Source organism: Cetorhinus maximus, chromosome 8 (assembly GCF_964194155.1).
Source record: "Cetorhinus maximus chromosome 8, sCetMax3.hap1.1, whole genome shotgun sequence".
NCBI lineage: Eukaryota > Metazoa > Chordata > Chondrichthyes > Lamniformes > Cetorhinidae > Cetorhinus > Cetorhinus maximus.
The window spans coordinates 108,714,531-108,732,839 of record NC_135886.1 but is presented as its reverse complement, the minus strand read 5'-3'; the positions used below and the strand labels follow the sequence as shown (position 1 = coordinate 108,732,839).

The following is an 18,309-nucleotide window of genomic DNA, read 5'->3' as shown; positions in this document are numbered from 1 at the left end:
AGCAGTGATAGGAGCAGATAATCAAAAGATGTCACAGACAAAAGGATCAAAGAGGTGTTGAAGGTGGTGATATTATCTAAGAAAAGTGCTAATTAAGAATGGATGGCAGGACACTCAAGGTACAGCTCTAGTTGGGGTGGGATGGAAAGATTGACAAGGTATTAGTTGTAGATTTAAAAATAATGGAAATAGGTGGAAAAAGAAAAATCTATATAAATTATTGAAAACAAAAAAAAACAAAAGGGAGGGGGAGGAAACGGGGTGGGGATGGGGGGAGGGGGAGTTTAAGATCTAAAGTTGTTGAATTCAATATTCAGCCCGGAAGGCTGTAAAGTGCCTAGTCGGAAGATGAGGTGCTGTTCCTCCAGTTTGCGTTGGGCTTCACTGGAACAATGCAGCAAGCCAAGGACAGACATGTGGGCAAGAGAGCAGGGTGGAGTGTTAAAATGGCAAGCGACAGGGAGGTTTGGGTCTTTCTTGTGGACAGACCGCAGGTGTTCTGCAAAGCGGTCGCCCAGTTTGCGTTTGGTCTCTCCAATGTAGAGGAGACCGCATTGGGAGCAACAAATGCAGTAGACTAAGTTAGGGGAAATGCAAGTGAAATGCTGCTTCACTTGAAAGGAGTGTTTGGGCCCTTGGACGGTGAGGAGAGAGGAAGTGAAGGGGCAGGTGTTGCATCTTCTGCGTGGGCATGGGGAGGTGCCATAGGTGGGGGTTGAGGAGTAGGAGGTGATGGAGGAGTGGACCAGGGTGTCCCGGAGGGAACGATCCCTACAGAATGCCGCCAGGGGGGGTGAAGGGAAGATGTGTTTGGTGGTGGCATCATGCTGGAGTTGGCGGAAATGGCGGAGGATGATCCTTTGAATGCGGAGGCTGGTGGGGTGATAAGTGAGGACAAGGGGGACCCTATCATGTTTCTGGGAGGGAGGAGAAGGCGTGAGGGTGGATGCGCGGGAGATGGGCCAGACACGGTTGAGGGCCCTGTCAACGACCTTGGGTGGAAAATCTCGGTTAAGGAAGAAGGAGGACATGTCAGAGGAACTGTTTTTGAAGGTAGCATCATCAGAACAGATGCGACGGAGGTGAAGGAACTGAGAGAATGGGATAGAGTCCTTACAGGAAGCGGGGTGTGAGGAGCTGTAGTCGCGGTAGCTGTGGGAGTCGGTAGGCTTGTAATGGATATTGGTGGACAGTCTATCATCAGAAATTGAGACAGAGAGGTCAAGGAAGGGAAGAGAAGTGTCAGAGACGGACCATGTGAAAATGATGGAGGGGTGGAGATTGGAAGCAAAATTAATAAATTTTTCCAGGTCCCGACGAGAGCATAAAGCAGCACCGAAGTAATCATCGATGTACCGGAGAAAGAGTTGTGGGAGGGGGCCGGAGTAGGACTGAAACAAGGAATGTTCCACTTACCCCATAAAGAGACAGGCATAACTGGGGCCCATGCGGGTACCCATAGCCACACCTTTTATTTGGAGGAAGTGAGAGGAGTTAAAGGAGAAATTGTTCAGTGTGAGAACAAGTTCAGCCAGACTGAGGAGAGTAGTGGTGGATGGGGATTGTTCGGGCCTCTGTTCAAGGAAGAAGCTAAGGGCCCTCATCCTGGTGGGGGATGGAGGTGTAGAGGGATTGGACATCCATGGTGAAGAGGAAGTGGTTGGGGCCAGGGAACTGGAAATTGTTGATGTGACGTAAGGTGTCAGAGGAATCACAGATGTAGGTGGGAAGGGACTGGACAAGGGGAGAGAGAAGGGAGTCAAGATAACGAGAAATGAGTTCCGTGGGGCAGGAACAGGCTGACACGATCGGTCTGCCAGGACAGTTCCGTTTGTGGATTTTGGGTAGGAGGTAGAAGCGGGCCGTCTGAGGTTGGGCGACTGTCAGGTTGGAAGCTGTGGGAGGAAGATCTCCAGAGGAGATGAGGTCAGTGACAGTCCTGGAAACAATGGCTTGATGTTCCGTGGTGGGGTCATGGTCCAGGGAGAGGTAGGAGGAGTGTCTGCGAGTTGACGCTCAGCCTCCGCGAGGTAGAGGTGGGTGCGCCAGACTAGATTGCTAGATTGTGTTCAGGAAAATTTCCTACAGCAGTATGTGTCCAGTCCAACAAGAAAGGAGGTACTGCTAGACCTGGTTCTTGGGAATGAGATGGGCCAAGTATATCAAGTGACAGTGAGGCAACATTTAGGGGACAGTGATCATTGTATCATAAGTTATAGGATGACAGTGAAAAATGACATTAGTCAATCCAGAATGAGAATAATCAACTGGTGGAGAGCGGACTTCAATGGGGCAAGAACAGAGCTGGGCTGGATAGACTGGAACCAAAGGTTGGTGGGAAAAACAGTAGCTGAACAATGGGCTACCTTCAAAGAGGAGAAGGTTTGGGCACTAGACTAGACTAGTCGCAAAAGGGAAGGGTATGACAAACAAATCAGAGCTCCCTGGATGACAAAGGAGATAGAAATTAAGTTAAAGAAGAAAAAGTGTGTTTATGACAGGTGTCAGGTAGCAAATACAATTGAGAACGAAGCTGAATACAAAAGGTTCAGAAAGGATGTGAAAAAGCAAATATGAGAAGCAAAGAGTGATTATGAAAAAAGACTGGCAGCTAACATAAAAGGAAATCCCAAAGTATTCTATAAGCACATAAATATAAAAGGTTGGTAGAAGGAGGAGTAGGGCTGATTAGGGACAAAAAAGGGGATTTACACATAGAGGCAAGAGGCATGGCAGGGGTGTTAAATGAATACTTTGCATCTGTCTACCTACGAGGCAGATTCTGCCCAGGCCATGGTGACAGAGGAGGAAACTCAGTCACTAGAAGGGTTTAAAATTGATAATGAGGAGGTATTGGATAAGCTGTCAGCACTTTATCCGGGACTGGGTGAGATGCATCCAAGAATATTGAAATGAGTGGAAATTGCAGAGGCACTGGCAATTTTTCAATGTTCCCTGGATTTGGGGGAGGTGCCAGAGGACTGGAGAATTGCAAACATGACGCCCTTGTTCAAAAAAGGTTGTAAAGATTTGCCCTGCAATTATAGACCAGTCAGTTTAGCTTTGGTGGTGGGGAAACTTCTAGAAACAATTATTTGGGATAGAATTGATAGTCACATGGAAAAATGGGGATTGATTCGGAAGAGTCAGCATGGATTTGTAAAGGAAAATCGTGTCTAACTAACTTGCTGGAGTTTTTTGAAGAGGGCAAGGCCGTTGATGTGGTGTATATGGACTTCCAAAAGGTGTTTGACACAGTGCCACAAAACAGACTTGAGGAAAGTTGTAAGTCATGCAATAAAAGGGACAGTAGCAACGTGGATACAAAATTGGCTGAGGGATAGGAAACAGAGCGTAATGGTCAATGGATATTTTTCGGGCTGGAGGAAAGTTTGTAGTGGAATTCCCCAGGGGTGTATTGGACCCTTGTTTTTCCTGATGTATATAAGTGATCTAGATCTTGGTGTGCAGGGGACAATCGCAAAGTTTGCAGACAACACAAAACTTGGGAGAATTGTAAACTGAGGATGACAGTGTAGAAAAGGACATTGACACATTGGTGGAGTGAGCAGATAGGTGGCAGTTGAAGTTCAATGCGGAGAAGCATGAGGTGATACACTTTAATACAAAGAACATGGAGAGACAATATAAAATAAAGGGTACCATTCTAAAGGGTGTGCGGGAGCAGAGAGACCTGGGTGTATATGTACATAAGTCATTAAAGGTGGCAGGAAAAGTAGAGATAGCTGTTCCTAAAGCATACAATATTCTAGGCTTCATTAATAGGGGCATAGTGTACAAGAGCAGGTGGTTATGATGAAATTACATAATACTCCAGCTGAGGGCTAACCAGTGTCTTATGTACAGTTCTGGGCGCCATACTATAGGAAGGATGTGAAAGCATTGGAGAGGGTGGGAAGTGGTTTAAGAGAATGGTTCCAGGGATGAGACTCTCAGTTATGAGGAAAGATTTGAGAAATTGGGACTGTTTTCCTTGGAGAGGAAAAGGCTAAGAGGAAATTTGATCGAAGTTTTCAAAATCATGAGGGGCCTGGACAGAGTAGATAGAGAGAAACTGTTCCCCCTCGTAAACAATCGAGAACCAGAGGGCATGGTTTTAAAGTGTTTTGCAAAAGAAGCAAATGCGAGGTGAGAAAAACTCTTTTCTCACAGCAAGTAGTCAGGGTTTGGAATGCACTGCCTGAAGTGTGGTGGAGGCCGGTTCAGTTGAAGCATTTAAGAGGGCATTGGATGATTGTTTCTATTTAAATAATGTGCAGGGTTACGGGGAAAAGGCAGGAGATTGGCACTAAGTTAAAATGCTCAGAGAGCTGGTGCAGACACAATGGGCTGAATGGCCTCCTACACTGTAACAATTCTGTGATTCTGCTCCAATGACAGCAAACATTATCTCCTCCATTGGGGTGAGGATATGAAGCCTTGCCAGCCCATGCTGGTTGGTTGCTGCGGCCTGTAGTTATGTGCTACCTTGTCCTACAAGAGAGAAGGGAGCGTGTTAATGATTGTGGTGCAATGAGTTTGAGTGATGTGGCTGTCATGGATTAATAGCTGGCAGTGTGCGCAAGCTGTGAGATGTGGGTGTTAGACATATGCAGAACAAAGTGTGTGAGGGGGATGTGAGGTAAATGAAGGTTAGATGTGAGTTGTGATGGAAATTATTGGTAGATGTGTGATGGAGGGCATGGTGCATTGAGCATTATGTGAGGCGAGTGGCAGTAGGTGGGATATGACATTTGAAGATGTATTAATGATCTTGACTACCAGTGTGAGGTCATTGAACCTTTTGCAGCACTGCTTCCAGGCCCTTTGGGCTACACTCCTAGGATTCACCGCCACAGCTACCTACTTCCATTGTCTTCTGAGAACTTGACTGAAGGATCACTTGGCCCTCTATGGATAGATGACATCTCTCTTCCTGTGCACCAAGGCCTCTTTGCAGTGTAGCAAAATCTTGGACCCACACTGTCATATTGTGCTATCATTTTTCGAGCTCGCACTGTCTTCTGCAACCAGCTTCAGCACCTACTCCAGCTATAATACACCACTTTTTACGATCTGCAAGTTGCCTTTAGGTGATGCTCAACTCAAAATTTTGAGATTCTTGCTCGTGTGTGAAGCTTAGCCCTGGCTGTTCGCACACATCATTTAAATGAACAGCATGAAGTTTGCATGCAGCCTGCACTGGAAACATTGTGGGTTAATCGGGCATTGTTATCTTCGTGCCCATTTTCAGACTTCCTTGAAATTTGTGCCTGAATATTCAAGAAGTAGCTGAATATCAGGTCTTGCCATTGATTATCCAACGCAACCAAAACCATTCAATCATGCACATTTTATAAAGTACTTTCTTTTGCTTTTAGTAAATTGTTGCAAATCATTCTTCTAGGCCTCTGATGATTGGTACTTCGGGTACGCCTCATTCCTACTCCAAGTATAGTCGGCCCATCACTATGGACAGCAGTCAGGATGGCACAGCTGTACATGGTATTCCGGTAAGTCAGAAAGTTGTCTGTTTACTGAGAAACCAGGTGAAGGGCCAGGAGCCCTAGTGCAAGACAGAAGCAATCTCAAAGATGTAGGAATGAATTTTGGGTAAATCAATAAGTAGTAATTAGGTGATAAGTTTGGTTTTAAAATCCTGAAAATGTGGGATTAGCTGATGGAGTTGAAGAATTCCAGCAATTTTGAGCTCCTGGTAAAGAATAGGCTAGGTATAGGAGACAATGTGATTTCAAAACCATGATGCAAAGAGGAGGAAGAGCATGCAAGATATGATATTTGGATGTAAAAGAGAATTAACAATGTTAACAAAATGAGACTTTAGCAATCTCTCTTGATCAACTGACATTGTAACAGTTATTTGGCCTACAGCTTCCCTTAGTTCATTAGTGTAAAGTTATATATCCAAGTTTCAGTTGTAGTTAGTTTTCCCAATGGAACTGAGAATTAATTGGTACTACAACCAATAGCATTCTTGGAAGGAATAAATGAGAGTCAAGTCTGACTTGGGAGCTTTACCATTGTATAACTTTTTTGAGGGAGGCTGTTTATTTTTGTGTATATTCAATGTGAAGGATGCCTGTAATAGATACTGAAATGTTTTTCAAGCTCCTCCACCCAGTGGCTGCATCAGGCACACTCAGGTGAGATATAACTTATTTTATATACAAAGTAAAGCTCCGGCTCTATTTCCCCACAAGCCTATCTTTACACTGTAGTCATCCTATGTGACGTTTTGTTCCCCTGCTAGCCACCCTTATGGCTAGTACCATTGGCCGTCTCTGCAGTATTAAACCTTTGAATCTGCAGAAACAACTTCCCTGCAGAAATTGCATCCTGCTCATCTTAAACTCTCATCGCACATTGCTCTCTGCTCCTACCTAGTGCTGCGATTCTAGGAGTAATTTGAAAATTTCTAATCTCTCAGTAGTTCCACAGGATCAACATTTTCTGCCCATGGTGTGCAGCAACTTTTGATTTTAGTTTTCTTTCTCTGCTTTCCCTAAAACCAGAGATGGGGAGGACTAATTCTGTGGACTGGGGAGGAGGAGAGGTGAACTTGGGAGGCAGAAAAGTGCCGACATAATTAGGGGGTTAGGAGATAGAGCAGCAACATGGCTTCAAGAACTAGGAGGGTAAGGTGGATTAATAATCAAATTTAGCACTGAAGAGTATTGATACATACCTTTAAAACAGGTTGCAGTTTCTTAACAAATTTGGGGCAATTTTACAATTTCTGCAATTTTCTAGTGGTTGAGCCAGCTTGAATTTTAGTGTTATAGATTTATGGGATCTAGGTTGAGCATGCCCTGGCTGAATAACAATGAGTTAACAGTGAGAGATCCTGGGAAATGTAGAGAATTAATGCCCATTATTTTATCTCATTGCACCAAGAAATGTGAAACCTGTGAGAAAAGCAGTGTTTATCCAGGCGGCGTTATCATCTCTGAAATCACCCACCTGATTGGGAGTCCAGATCAGCCTGGCGACGAGCACAGGTAATAGTCTCTGCCTGATTGAACATTTCCTTCCAAATGTGGTTTAAAAAATTAGCTCTTTAGAGTTTTTGTTGTTGGGCAGATGACCTCATTCCTGTAGCAGTCACCAACCTTTTTGGACAGCTCTCTCGGGCAGATAGACCTTCTAGAACTGCATCCTGGCCATTTGTTCAATTGTTCTGTTGTTACCTCGTGGTAGCAGGTTAGCAGATTGACCACTTGCCTTCTGTCAGCTCACCCTTTTTTGAGGGTTGGCCAGCAAAGCTGCCAGTTAAACTGGCAACCACCATCTGGACGGGGCTCCCCAAAAACTATCTCCTGTGTCTGCAATGAATTAGACTATCCTGCTATCCTAATGTAATGAGCCTGGGTGGTTTTACAGGAAAGATATCACATTAGTCAGTATCAATACCCAATTTCTTGTCTCGAATGAGTTAATAACTCTTGATGTCTCTGACACAGTTCCACAAATCTGCTCATCTCAGTGGAACTACATGCCCTCTTCCATCCCTTTTGCCCCAAAGCCTCTTGCTGCTGTGGGCATTTTATGCCCTTGAGCTATATTTAACTTAATAATAACATTTTGATATAAATCATACCAAGATATCTTTTGTAGCAAAATGGACATAAACCTTAAAGCATGGCAGTTCATATGATGACCTTAAATCTATGCCCTCTAGTTACTGTCTTCCTTTGATTAATGTAAATAATTCCATTGTATTTTTTTCTTTAAACTTGTCAAAACCTCTCAATTTTGGAACAATTATATCGGATCTCTTAACCTCTATTCTATTGCAGTCTTCAAATATTGCTTTATAAGTGACATCTCTCATCTGTGGTATCATAAATTAATTCCATTCATAGCATTGACTGCTAGGATTGTTATGTTTTGATTCAAACTTGTCTATTTCACCCTCTACAGCTTTGTGACTGGAAAGCTGAGTACTGCAGAAACACTGTTTAGTACAGATACAGATAACCTAGTTGCCACTTCGAGCACAGCATCTTCACCGTTCGCATCACACAATCTGTATGACGATCTCCTGGATGAAAACTGTCAAATGGCTGCAGAAGAAACTTCTGACCAGTGAGATTCTACTCAAAAGTTAATCCACAAAATTAAGGATTATTTTTTCCCCTTTCTGTGATTGTACATAGCCTTGGAAGGAGTGGGCTTCTGGGCTGATCTGACCTTTTCCCTTTGGGGAGACGGTGGCGTAGTTGCTGGACTAGTAATTTAGAGACCCCGGCTAATGCTCTGGGACATGGGTTCAAATCCCACCGTGGCAGCTGGTGGAATTTGAATTCCATCAGTAAATCTGGAATATAAAGCTAGTGATAGTGACTATGAAACTATCATCAATTGTCACATCAAAATGTCCTTTAGGGAAGGAAATCTGCTCTCCTGGCCTGCATGGCACTCTAGACCCACAGCAATGTGGTTGACTCTTAACTACCCTCTGAAATGACCTATTGGGGATGGGCAATGTCCAGATCCCATGAAAGAATAAAAAAAAACTATAACTGAACAAAGATCAGGTACTACAAGGTTCGAGGGGTGGAATTTTTGTGGAAGATGACAGAAGGTTGAATAGCGGGCATGAAGATAGATGAATATTCTTACATCACAGCTTCTGAGGGCTTCAAGACAAGTCATCAATTGAAGCTATCCATTCCATCAAATGTTTTTTAGAGTAGTGATACATGCTGTTTGCCCAAGATAAATTATTTGTTTATATTTCTAATTTTTCCACCCATTGTCAGCATGAAGGCCTACAACAACAACAGTTTGTATTTGTATAGTGCATTTAATGTAGTAAAACGTCCCAAGGACAATATCAGTAAAAGCATCTTTGACACTTTTGACACTGAGCCATAGAAGGAGGAAAGAAGACCCAGAAACTTGCTGATCAAAGAGGGAGGTTTTTAGGAGTATCTCAAAGGAGGAAAGTGTGGAGAGGCAGAGAGGTTTAGGGAAGGAATTCCAGAAGTTAGGGCCATGACAGCTGAAAGCTTGGCCACCAGTGGTAGGGTAATTAAAATCAGGGATGTGTGGGAGGAGAGAATTGGAGGAATGTAGAGATTGGAAGGCCTGTAGGGATAGAGGTCGCTACACAGGGGATGGGAGGAGGTCAGGGAGGGGTTTGAAAACAAGTATGAAGGTTTTAAAATTGAATTGTTGTCAGATAGGGAGACAGTGAAGGTCAGCAAGCAATGGGGTGATTTGTTGAAAGAAATTTGAAGTGAATTATGATACTGGCAGCAGAGTTTCGAATGAGCACAATTTTATGTACAATGGAAGATGGGAGGCCGGTCAGAAGTGCTTTGGAGTGGTTAAGTTTAGAGGTAACAAAGGGATGGATGAGAGTTTCAGCAGCAGATGAGCTAAGTGAAGGTTGGAGCCCAGTGATATTATGGAAGTGGAAGTAGGTAGTCTTGGTGCAGATCTGTGGTTGAAAACTCAACGTTGGGACATTCTCAACACTTAACCTGAGAAAGATTGTTTGCAACTTAAGATGGTTATTGAGCATGGAAACGGTTGACTGGGAACGGGGTTTGTGACGAGGTCCAAATAGAATGGCTTAGCCATGAATCTCTGTTCATCCAATAGTAGATGCCAGACAAGTAGTGTGACAGATTAGAGATTGTTGAATGGTTCAAGGAGGTGATGGTGAGTTAGAGATGAGTGTCAGTGGCGTATATGTGGAACCTGATGTGATTTCTGATATCTCTGAGGGGTAGCATGTAGATGAGAAATAGAAGGGAGTCAAGAATAGATTCTTGGCGAACTGCAGAGGTAGAGCAAGTTTGGGAAGAGAAGCCATTATATCCATTCCACCCCAGGTAAAGGGTAAAACACCTTGTACTTTGTTGTAACATTTCATAAAGCACTTTCCACTCCCAATGTAATATTTTCTGTTTCCATCCTAGCCATATTTGTGGTTCTACTGAGTGAAGTTGCCAGCTTGGGCAGATTTTTTGCAGTGCATATACAGTTCATAGTGGTTGCGTATTCACAGCAAAAAAATGTCTCACATTGGCAGTGTAGTATTGATCAATCCACAAAATTAGCAGTGCACTACCGAATGATCCAAAAAAATTGGCGTTGCACTGGTTGATGGCATTACTGTGATTCTGGGGCCAGGGATGATGTACATTTTATGTTTAAAAACATTTTTTGCCTTAATGCAGTGACTTGCTGATCTCATTTTCCAAGTCCAGAAAAAGTTGATTAATAGCTACAAGTCGCATTGAATAGATAATATAGATCTGCTTTATTCTCCTTTTCTCCGTAGGAGTGAAATAATTGACCATTTGGATATGATTGACAACAGCTTGGCTCAAATACATTCCTCACTTAGCAACACCCGGTTAAACACTAATTTGGATTTACTCAAAGATGTGAGTCAAAATGTTAATTTTTGTTTCTAAAGATGAAATAATATCTAAATTTGTATCTATCCTGCTAATCATGTGGAGGATGCATTCTCCTCTATTTGCCAAAAAACTGGCATGAGTATTAAACATCCTGTGAGGATGCTTCATGAGTCCTTGCGTTGAAGAGGGGTGTTTGGGATAGAGTTATGTTATTGGTAAATTTTACAGAGGAAGACTAAGTGTTCTGAATAAGGCTCCTCTGATAGCTCAATTGGTTTAGATGCTGTATAGGCCAGAACATTCCAAGTATGATTACTGTCTGATCAGTTAGTTGATCTAAGTGGAGTCAGCTGTTGGGCAGTGTGGTTGATATCTGTAACTCTGTTAGAGAAGGAAAACATTCAGCCAGAATTTCTGTTGCTGATTGCTATCCATTCAACCTTTGCTGGAAAGTGGATATTGGAAACTTGTTTACGACCAGGTCAGGCTCTGCTGTGATGATCTCCATGGTAGATCATGCTGCTGGCACAAATAGAGCATATTCCTGAAGATGGCCACTTGTGCTAATTACTTGATGGTGCCTGTGGACCAGTACCACACCAAGACTCAGCACCTTCAGGAGAGTGAAAAGAAAAGAAAGAGAAATTGGCAAACAGAAAAGCCAGTGATCAATCACTTGTTGCACCAAATATTTCAGGAATGATTCTCTTCCAATAGATATGCTATTGGAATGATAATTGAGGGGAAGTATTTTCTGTGGAGAAACATGAGGTAATTTGCAAAGAATTAGTAAATCACAGGAATTAAAACAGAAAATGTTTGAAGCACGCAAGGTCTGGATCCATTTGTGGAAAGAGAAACTGAGTTAGTGGTTCAGGTTGATAACCTTTCATGAGAGCACAGACATAGACATGCTAAGCCAAAAGGCCTTTATTGGTTCTACATTTACTTTGGTTCTAATTCACGTTCTCTTTATAATGGTACCACCTCTGAGAGTCAAAATGTCATCAGTTTTTGATAATTTATCAATTCTGTGATCATTCAACAAGTTGAAAGGAAAATCTTGGCGGGGCTGGGATGAGTGCTGAGTATTTTGAAAAATGAGTACTTCTCTTTGACTTAAGTTTTTTCCATTCAGGCCACACACAAACTTTAGCAAACCTTCCAATTTGTTGTGTAAAGCAACTTTCATAACTGAGAATTTGCAGAATCTAGGAAAAAAATTGTTATTGCACTTTTTTTTCACCTCATGGGACAATAAAAATCATAACTTTCAGATGTCTTGGCAAAAATATCTTGTCATTTATTGCCCATATGTAACAGCATCTCAAATAACCTGATCTGGACTAAACAAGTAGAAGCATTCTGGATAGCCTGCAACATGCACAAGATTGTCACAAATTCACTTGTACATAGCATGTGAGTAATGAGATCATTCATGTTTGAGACGAGTACAGGAGGCATTAGTGAGAGCTGACTATGTCTTTAATAAATCAGATACATCTTTTACAAGATTACTTCTTTTTTCCTAGCTCTTCAACCCATCAACTGGAGGATTAGTAACATCATATCCTGAAGTAGGACTGGACACCAGCAAGGTACTTAGACAATGGCAAATGATATTTTAAGCAGCTAGCATTTCTGCCAACTGGTTGCAGAGAGATGAGAGGAAGCAGATTGTTACCCTATGTTGACGGTTAATGAGCAGGGACATTGGGAAAAATGAGTACCATGATCACCAGAAATAAAAACTGAAAATCTTGGAAATACTCAGCAGGTTTGGTAGCATCTATGGAGAGAGAAACAGAGTTAAGGTTTCAGGTCAGTGACTTTTTTTATCAGAACATCATGATGACCAGGTTTGTTTTGTATGGACAGATATAACTATTCAGTTAGTCTTCGCGCATTTCTTTTCCTTGGACATACTCTCATCTCTTCTTTTGATTAGCTTTAATTACTGGTTTGAGAAACCCTTGGGGTGAAATTGGGCCCAGTTTTGGGCACCGTTAGGCCTTTTAAACTACCAAAATGGTGTCCGCGACACACACGTGTATTTCTGCTTCCAGATGCATTGGAAGTTATATTTGTAAAGTCCTATTTATAAAAGCGTTTGCGCGCACCGTATGACAGAGCAGACAGATCATTACGTGAGTCACTGTGTAATGCTGATTTGGCACCTGCACTGCCATTTTGAAGTTCAACCTAGGCCCTCTCTTAACTCTTTTAGAGTCCACCAAATAAACTAAATTAACAAACTGAGGGACAAAATAAACACAGCCTCTAAATTAGGGTAACTGCAAAACCAAAGACAGAGCTTAAAGGAAACTTACAAACGGATGATTCAAAATGTGATTAAGGGGGTCGATAAAGCATTCCAGTCCCCGCGGTGCCCACCGGGCACGGGAGGCCTCGATGGTGCCGGCAGACACCGCGTGCTCCCTCTCCAGGGACACCCAGCAGCGAACGTAGCTGCGGAAGAGGGGCAGACAGTCGGGTCAGATGACCCCCTCGATCACCCACTGCCTGGACCTGTTAATGGCCAACTTGGCCAGGCCCAGGAGCAGGTTCACGAGGAGGTCCTCCTCCCTCCCGGCCCCCCTCCGCATTAGGTGCCCGTAGATCAGGAGCGTGGGGCTGAAGTGCAAACAAAACAGAAATAAAAGGTTTTTCAAATAACTGAAAAGGGAGTGCAGCCTATAGACCCTATGTAAACGTGGTCCACGGACTCCACAAGACCACAAAAAGGGCAGGTATCTTGGGAGTCCGTGAACCGACGCATCCTGCGGTTGTAGGGGACTGCTGCGTGCAACACCCTCCACCCCAGGTCCCCGATGGAAAGCGGGAGGACACCTCCGTAGAGGGCCCCCCAATGGGGACCTCTGCTGCCGGACGGCAACAAGGCACGCCAGGGCGTGTCCGGGCGGCGGGCAAGAAAGTGAAGGGTGTGCAGCAGCAGCCCGTACAGGAAACCGCTCCGCGCCGTGCTAAAGGACATGAGGGCATTTCCACGAGGCGACTCGGGTTGCGGGGCACCGGCTCCCAAGGGAGGGTTCGGGGCTTGAGGCCAATGTGGAATTCCGTCCAAACAGGAGTACGCTCTGACAGAAGACCAAACTTCTTCCTGCACTGCATTCAGGTCCTTGAAGCTGCACTGCTGGCATTGACCTCCACCATTTCCTCTTCCCACTGCCTTCTGAGCACGTGGTCTGGAGGGCCTCTAGCTTCCCTGTGGATACAGGACATCTCTCCTTTTCACCAACATCTCCAATGCAGTGCTCAAAACTTTGGAGCTACTCTTTGTCATGGTCAGTCATTGTTAAACATTCCATAGCACAATGCTCAGAATTATCTTGGCACCACCAGCAGCCACAATGCACCTCCCCTTTAAGTGGTGCAGGCAGGCTTTAAGTAATGTTGGGCAAACACAATACAGGGCTCTCTACTGATGTGCAGGGAGTGCTGGCTGTACTCAACTATCATGGAAATGCATAGGCAGCATTAAATTGGCATTCTGTCTGCCATGCATTCTAAGGGTACGATGGAACATATAGAGATTAAAGAGGAGGAGGTGCTTGCTGCCTTACAGCGAATAAAGGTAGATAAATCCCCCGGGCCTGACATGATAAGGTCCGAGGGAATGAGGGAGACTAGTGTAGAAATTGTAGGGGCCCTGGCAGAAATATTTAAAATGTCCTTAGCCACGGATGAGGTGCCGGAGAATTGGAGGGTAGCTCATGTTGTTCCGTTGTTTAAAAAAGGCTCCAAAAGTAAACCAGGTAATTACAGGCCAGTGAGCCTGACGTCAGTAGTAGGTAAATTATTGGGAGGTGTTCTGAGTGATCGGATATATCATTATTTGGACAGCCAAGGGCTGATTAAGGATAGTCAGCATGGCTTTGTGCGTGGTAGGTCGTGTTTAACGAACCTTGTAGAGTTTTTCGAGGAGGTTACCAAGAAAGTAGATGAAGGAAAGGCTGTGGATGTTGTCTACATGGACTTTAGTAAGGCCTTTGACAAGATCCCACATGGGAGGTTAGTTCAGAAGGTTCAGACACTTGGTATCCATGGAGAGGTTGTAAACTGGATTCGAAATTGGCTGTGTGGGAGAAGACAGAGAGTGGTAGTGGATGATTGCTTCTCAGACTGGAGGTCTGTGACTAGTGGCGTGCCTCAGGGATCTGTACTGGGACCATTGTTGTTTGTTGTCTATATCAATGATTTGGATGATAATGTGGTGAATTGGATCAGCAAGTTTGCTGATGACATTAAGATTGGAGGCGTTGTGGACAGCGAGGAAGGCTTTGAACGCTTGCAGAGAGATCTGGACCAACTGGAAAAATGGGCCAGAAAATGGCAGATGGAATTTAATGCGGAAAGTGTGAGGTGTTACATTTTGGAAGGTCAAACCAAGGTAGGACATACACAGTAAATGGTAGGGCACTGAGGAGTGCGGAGGAACAAAGGGATCTGGGAGTTCAGATACATAATTCCCTGAAAGTGGCGTCACAGGTAGACAAGGTTGTAAAGAAAGCTTTTGGCATACTGGCCTTCATAAATTAAAGTATTGAGTATAGGAGTTGGGATGTTATGGTGAGGTTGTATAAGACATTGGTGAGGCCAACTTTGGAGTATTGTGTGCAGTTCTGGTCGCCCAACTACAGGAAGGATATCAGTAAGATTGAGAGAGGGCAGAGAAGATTTACTAGGATGTTGCCGGGTCTTCAGGAGTTGAGTTACAGGGAAAGATTAAATAGGTTAGGAGTTTATTCCTTGGAGCGTAGAAGAATGAGGGGAGATTTGATAGAAGTTTACAAAATTGTGAGGGATATAGACAGGGTAGATGCGAGTAGGCTCCACTTAGATTAGGAGAAATAAACACGAGAGGACATGGCTTTAGGGTGAAAGGGGAAAGGTTTAGGGGGAACTTCTTCACTCAGAGCGGTGAGAGTGTGGAATGAGCTACCATCTGACGTGGTAAATGTGGGCTCACTCTTAAGTTTTAAGGATAAATTAGATAGATACATGGATGGGAGAGGTCTGGAGGGTTATGGACTAGGTGCAGGTCAATGGGACTAGCGGAATAATATTTTGGCACAGACCAGAAGGGCCGAATGGCCTGTTTTTCTGTGGTGTAGTGTTCTATGATACGGGGCGGGGGGCTAATTGAACCTTGCAATCCCTGTGTCCATATTTGGGATTACTCAACTTGACACCCCTTGCCCTTTATTGAGAAATTTTATTCTCCATCCTCCTTCCTATTGCAATCTGCCTACTCATGGAATTACCAGTGAGGACCATTTGAGTGAAATCTAATATCGGGTGCTGAACTTTGTTAAAGTATGCTGTTTGAAATTGGTAATTCCAGATTGGAAGTGCCAATAGGTACCTCTGGACTCGGAAACTTTTGGTAAGTACGTTTTTTTTTCCTGAGCTGGAAAACTGCTGCAATTGGCCTAGGTAGTCCTGGGTTAGGGGTGGAAATATTGGCCTTAATACCTGATTGTTATCCTACTGGGGGAGTTAAGAGTATGTCGGGTGGAAACAGAATTAACCGTCTGCCTCTCAGCACTCACTACCTAGTATCACATTTGACTGTAAGCCACTTACAGGAGGGCTGACATTCAGCAAACCAGTGCCTCCAGGATCTGTGGGGAGAACCTTTTTCTCACAGCATTGAGCTTGCTGTTGATTAGAATTGATTATTTGCTCCATGCCTTGTATCATTAGTACAAAAGATTATGGGTTTGTAACTCAGTTACTGAATCTATTTTTGCAGAAGGCAAATGGACAAAAATGCAGAATTCCACAAGAGGAACAAGATCTCACAGGATTACAGACTCAACAAGGTCAGCTGCTCTTGTTTATTTTGGAGTAAATCTCTGACTAAACATTTGAATAAACTTAAAGAAAAGATGTTAGAATTCTTCAATTCTAATAAACAGTCAGAGTAAATGAGAAGAGTCCAGCTTGGTTTGGGCTGGAACATTGGGAAGTGCCTGGGCCCACTGGCATCAGTTGTTTTGTTTCTCAGGAGTTGACTGTATAAATATGTTATGTATATCTGGTTAATAAGAGATTACCCACCCATCTGTCTGTGAATTATTTTTTTCCCTTTTGCTTTTTCTTTTTAGGTGAAGTTGAAAGGAGAGATTGCAACAGTCTGCCCCTCTCAAAAGAGGATGTGAAGGGGGCAGATGAGACAGATATGTTACCAACCTTGTTGGAACTGGCAGAAGAGGCCAGTGATACCTTTTTTCCCAGTGACATCTCCATTTTTGACAGTGACACTTCAAACCAAAGATCCAAGCTGATCTGCAGCTAAATGACAGCTAACCATTCACTAAGATAGGTGCAATCCATTGAAATGGGCAGCAGCTATCTAGGCAGTGTATTTTAGCTTGGGCTTAATGAGCTTAGCATTGTAACGCTTTCCAGCCCTTAAGTAAGCAGAATTATTTACAAACCAATAGCCTAAAAGTGACCTTGCATTTTCTTTCCTTTTTGATGTGATGTAACAGAAATAGAAAATATACCAGTATGTGACTAAATGGGCAGAATTGCATTGGCCTAACAACCAACCAATTTCTGTAAACTTACTTCTCCTCCTTCCCCAAAATACTTAGTCACCTGGTAACCTGCAGGTCTGGTTGACTGCACATATCACTCACAGCCTGGTAATGCAGTGAAGTACAACGATGATTCAGTGGAATTCAGTGGTCAGGGAATGGGAAGAAGGCAGGCACTATGTTAGATAGAAAGTTACTTGCTATTAAGTTTGGTGCCCTTTCAATTGAAGCTGCTGTTTTTGAGTGGATGCCAGGTTTGCTTTTGTTATTGTGCATTGTTGTGTGATGTATTAGGTAGTGGGTGTGAAATAGACTTTATAAAATTTTCACTTAAATGGTCCATCAGCATAGGAAACTTACAAACTGGACCTCACAATGTGACCTTGCTCTCATCCATGATTCCAAACAGCCTGGAACTTTCCTCTCTGCCAGATGGAATTGTGACCATTCTCCTGATTTGTGTATGGTCAGCTCAGTACACAGTAATCCTCTTCCTGCATCATGCCAAATCCTGTCCAGTTTTCCACACAGCCAGCACAGACCATCTCTGATCCACATTGGACTTGAACTATGGATCGTCACCATCTCAAAGTAGAAGCGGTGGAACCTGAGAAAAGCTAATTGGGAAGAATACAGCAAGATATTGGAACAAGGTGTTATAATGATAGCATCCTGAAATACCCACACTGTAGCTTCTGCAGAGTCATAGAGTTATACAGCACACAAACAGGCCCTTCAGCCAGCAAGCACCTATCTATTCCAATCCCATTTTCCAGCACTTGGCCCATAGCCCTGTATGCTAAGGCATTTCAAATGCTCATCTAAATATTTCTTAAATGTTGTATGGGTTCCTGCCTCTACCATGCCCGCATGCAGTGTGTTCCAAATTCCAACCACCCTCTGGATGAAAACATTTTTCCTCAAATCCCTTCTAAACCTCGTGCCTCTTATCTTCAATCTATGCCTCCTGGTTATTGACACCTCCGCTAAGGGGAAAAGTTTCTTCCTATCTTCCTTATCTATGCCCCTCATAATTTTGTATACCTCTATCAGCTCTCCCCACCCCTCCCAGCCTTCTCTGATCTAAGGAAAACAAGCCATATACAAAGCAGCCACCAGAACCATTCCAAGGGGATACCGCCCTGTGTATATACCTTGCCTAGAAGAGGGGTCTTCCTCCCTGCTCCAAAAACAGGTCTTCCAGTGACCCAGACATGGCGGACCATCTGACTGAATCCCTGGACTGTGCTCGTCAGGCCAAATGGGAAGAGACAGAGAAGAACTTGGACTTCACTTGTTCAAGTCAGGAAGTTTGGGGAGTCCTATGCCACTCTGAGCAGCTCAGC

The 18,309-nt window shown here is 43.7% G+C and overlaps 1 protein-coding gene across 2 annotated transcripts in view; it reads left to right on the top strand.

Annotated features, from left to right (window-relative positions):
- Positions 1 to 16,910, top strand: part of LOC144683882 (heat shock factor protein 1-like) — a 60,169-nt gene extending 43,259 nt beyond the window's left edge. Inside the window, exons 7-13 of one of the 2 annotated variants that reach the window (XM_078547423.1) lie at positions 5,408 to 5,513; positions 6,916 to 7,019; positions 7,942 to 8,106; positions 10,316 to 10,421; positions 11,930 to 11,995; positions 16,174 to 16,243; positions 16,529 to 16,910. In XM_078547423.1, coding sequence (XP_078403549.1) covers positions 5,408 to 5,513; positions 6,916 to 7,019; positions 7,942 to 8,106; positions 10,316 to 10,421; positions 11,930 to 11,995; positions 16,174 to 16,243; positions 16,529 to 16,719 — 808 coding nt within the window. In that variant the 3' untranslated portion in view covers positions 16,720 to 16,910. The remainder of the gene's footprint in view (positions 1 to 5,407; positions 5,514 to 6,915; positions 7,020 to 7,941; positions 8,107 to 10,315; positions 10,422 to 11,929; positions 11,996 to 16,173; positions 16,244 to 16,528) is intronic. The other variant, XM_078547424.1, reaches the window with a different exon arrangement.
- Positions 16,911 to 18,309: the final 1,399 nt, after the last annotated feature.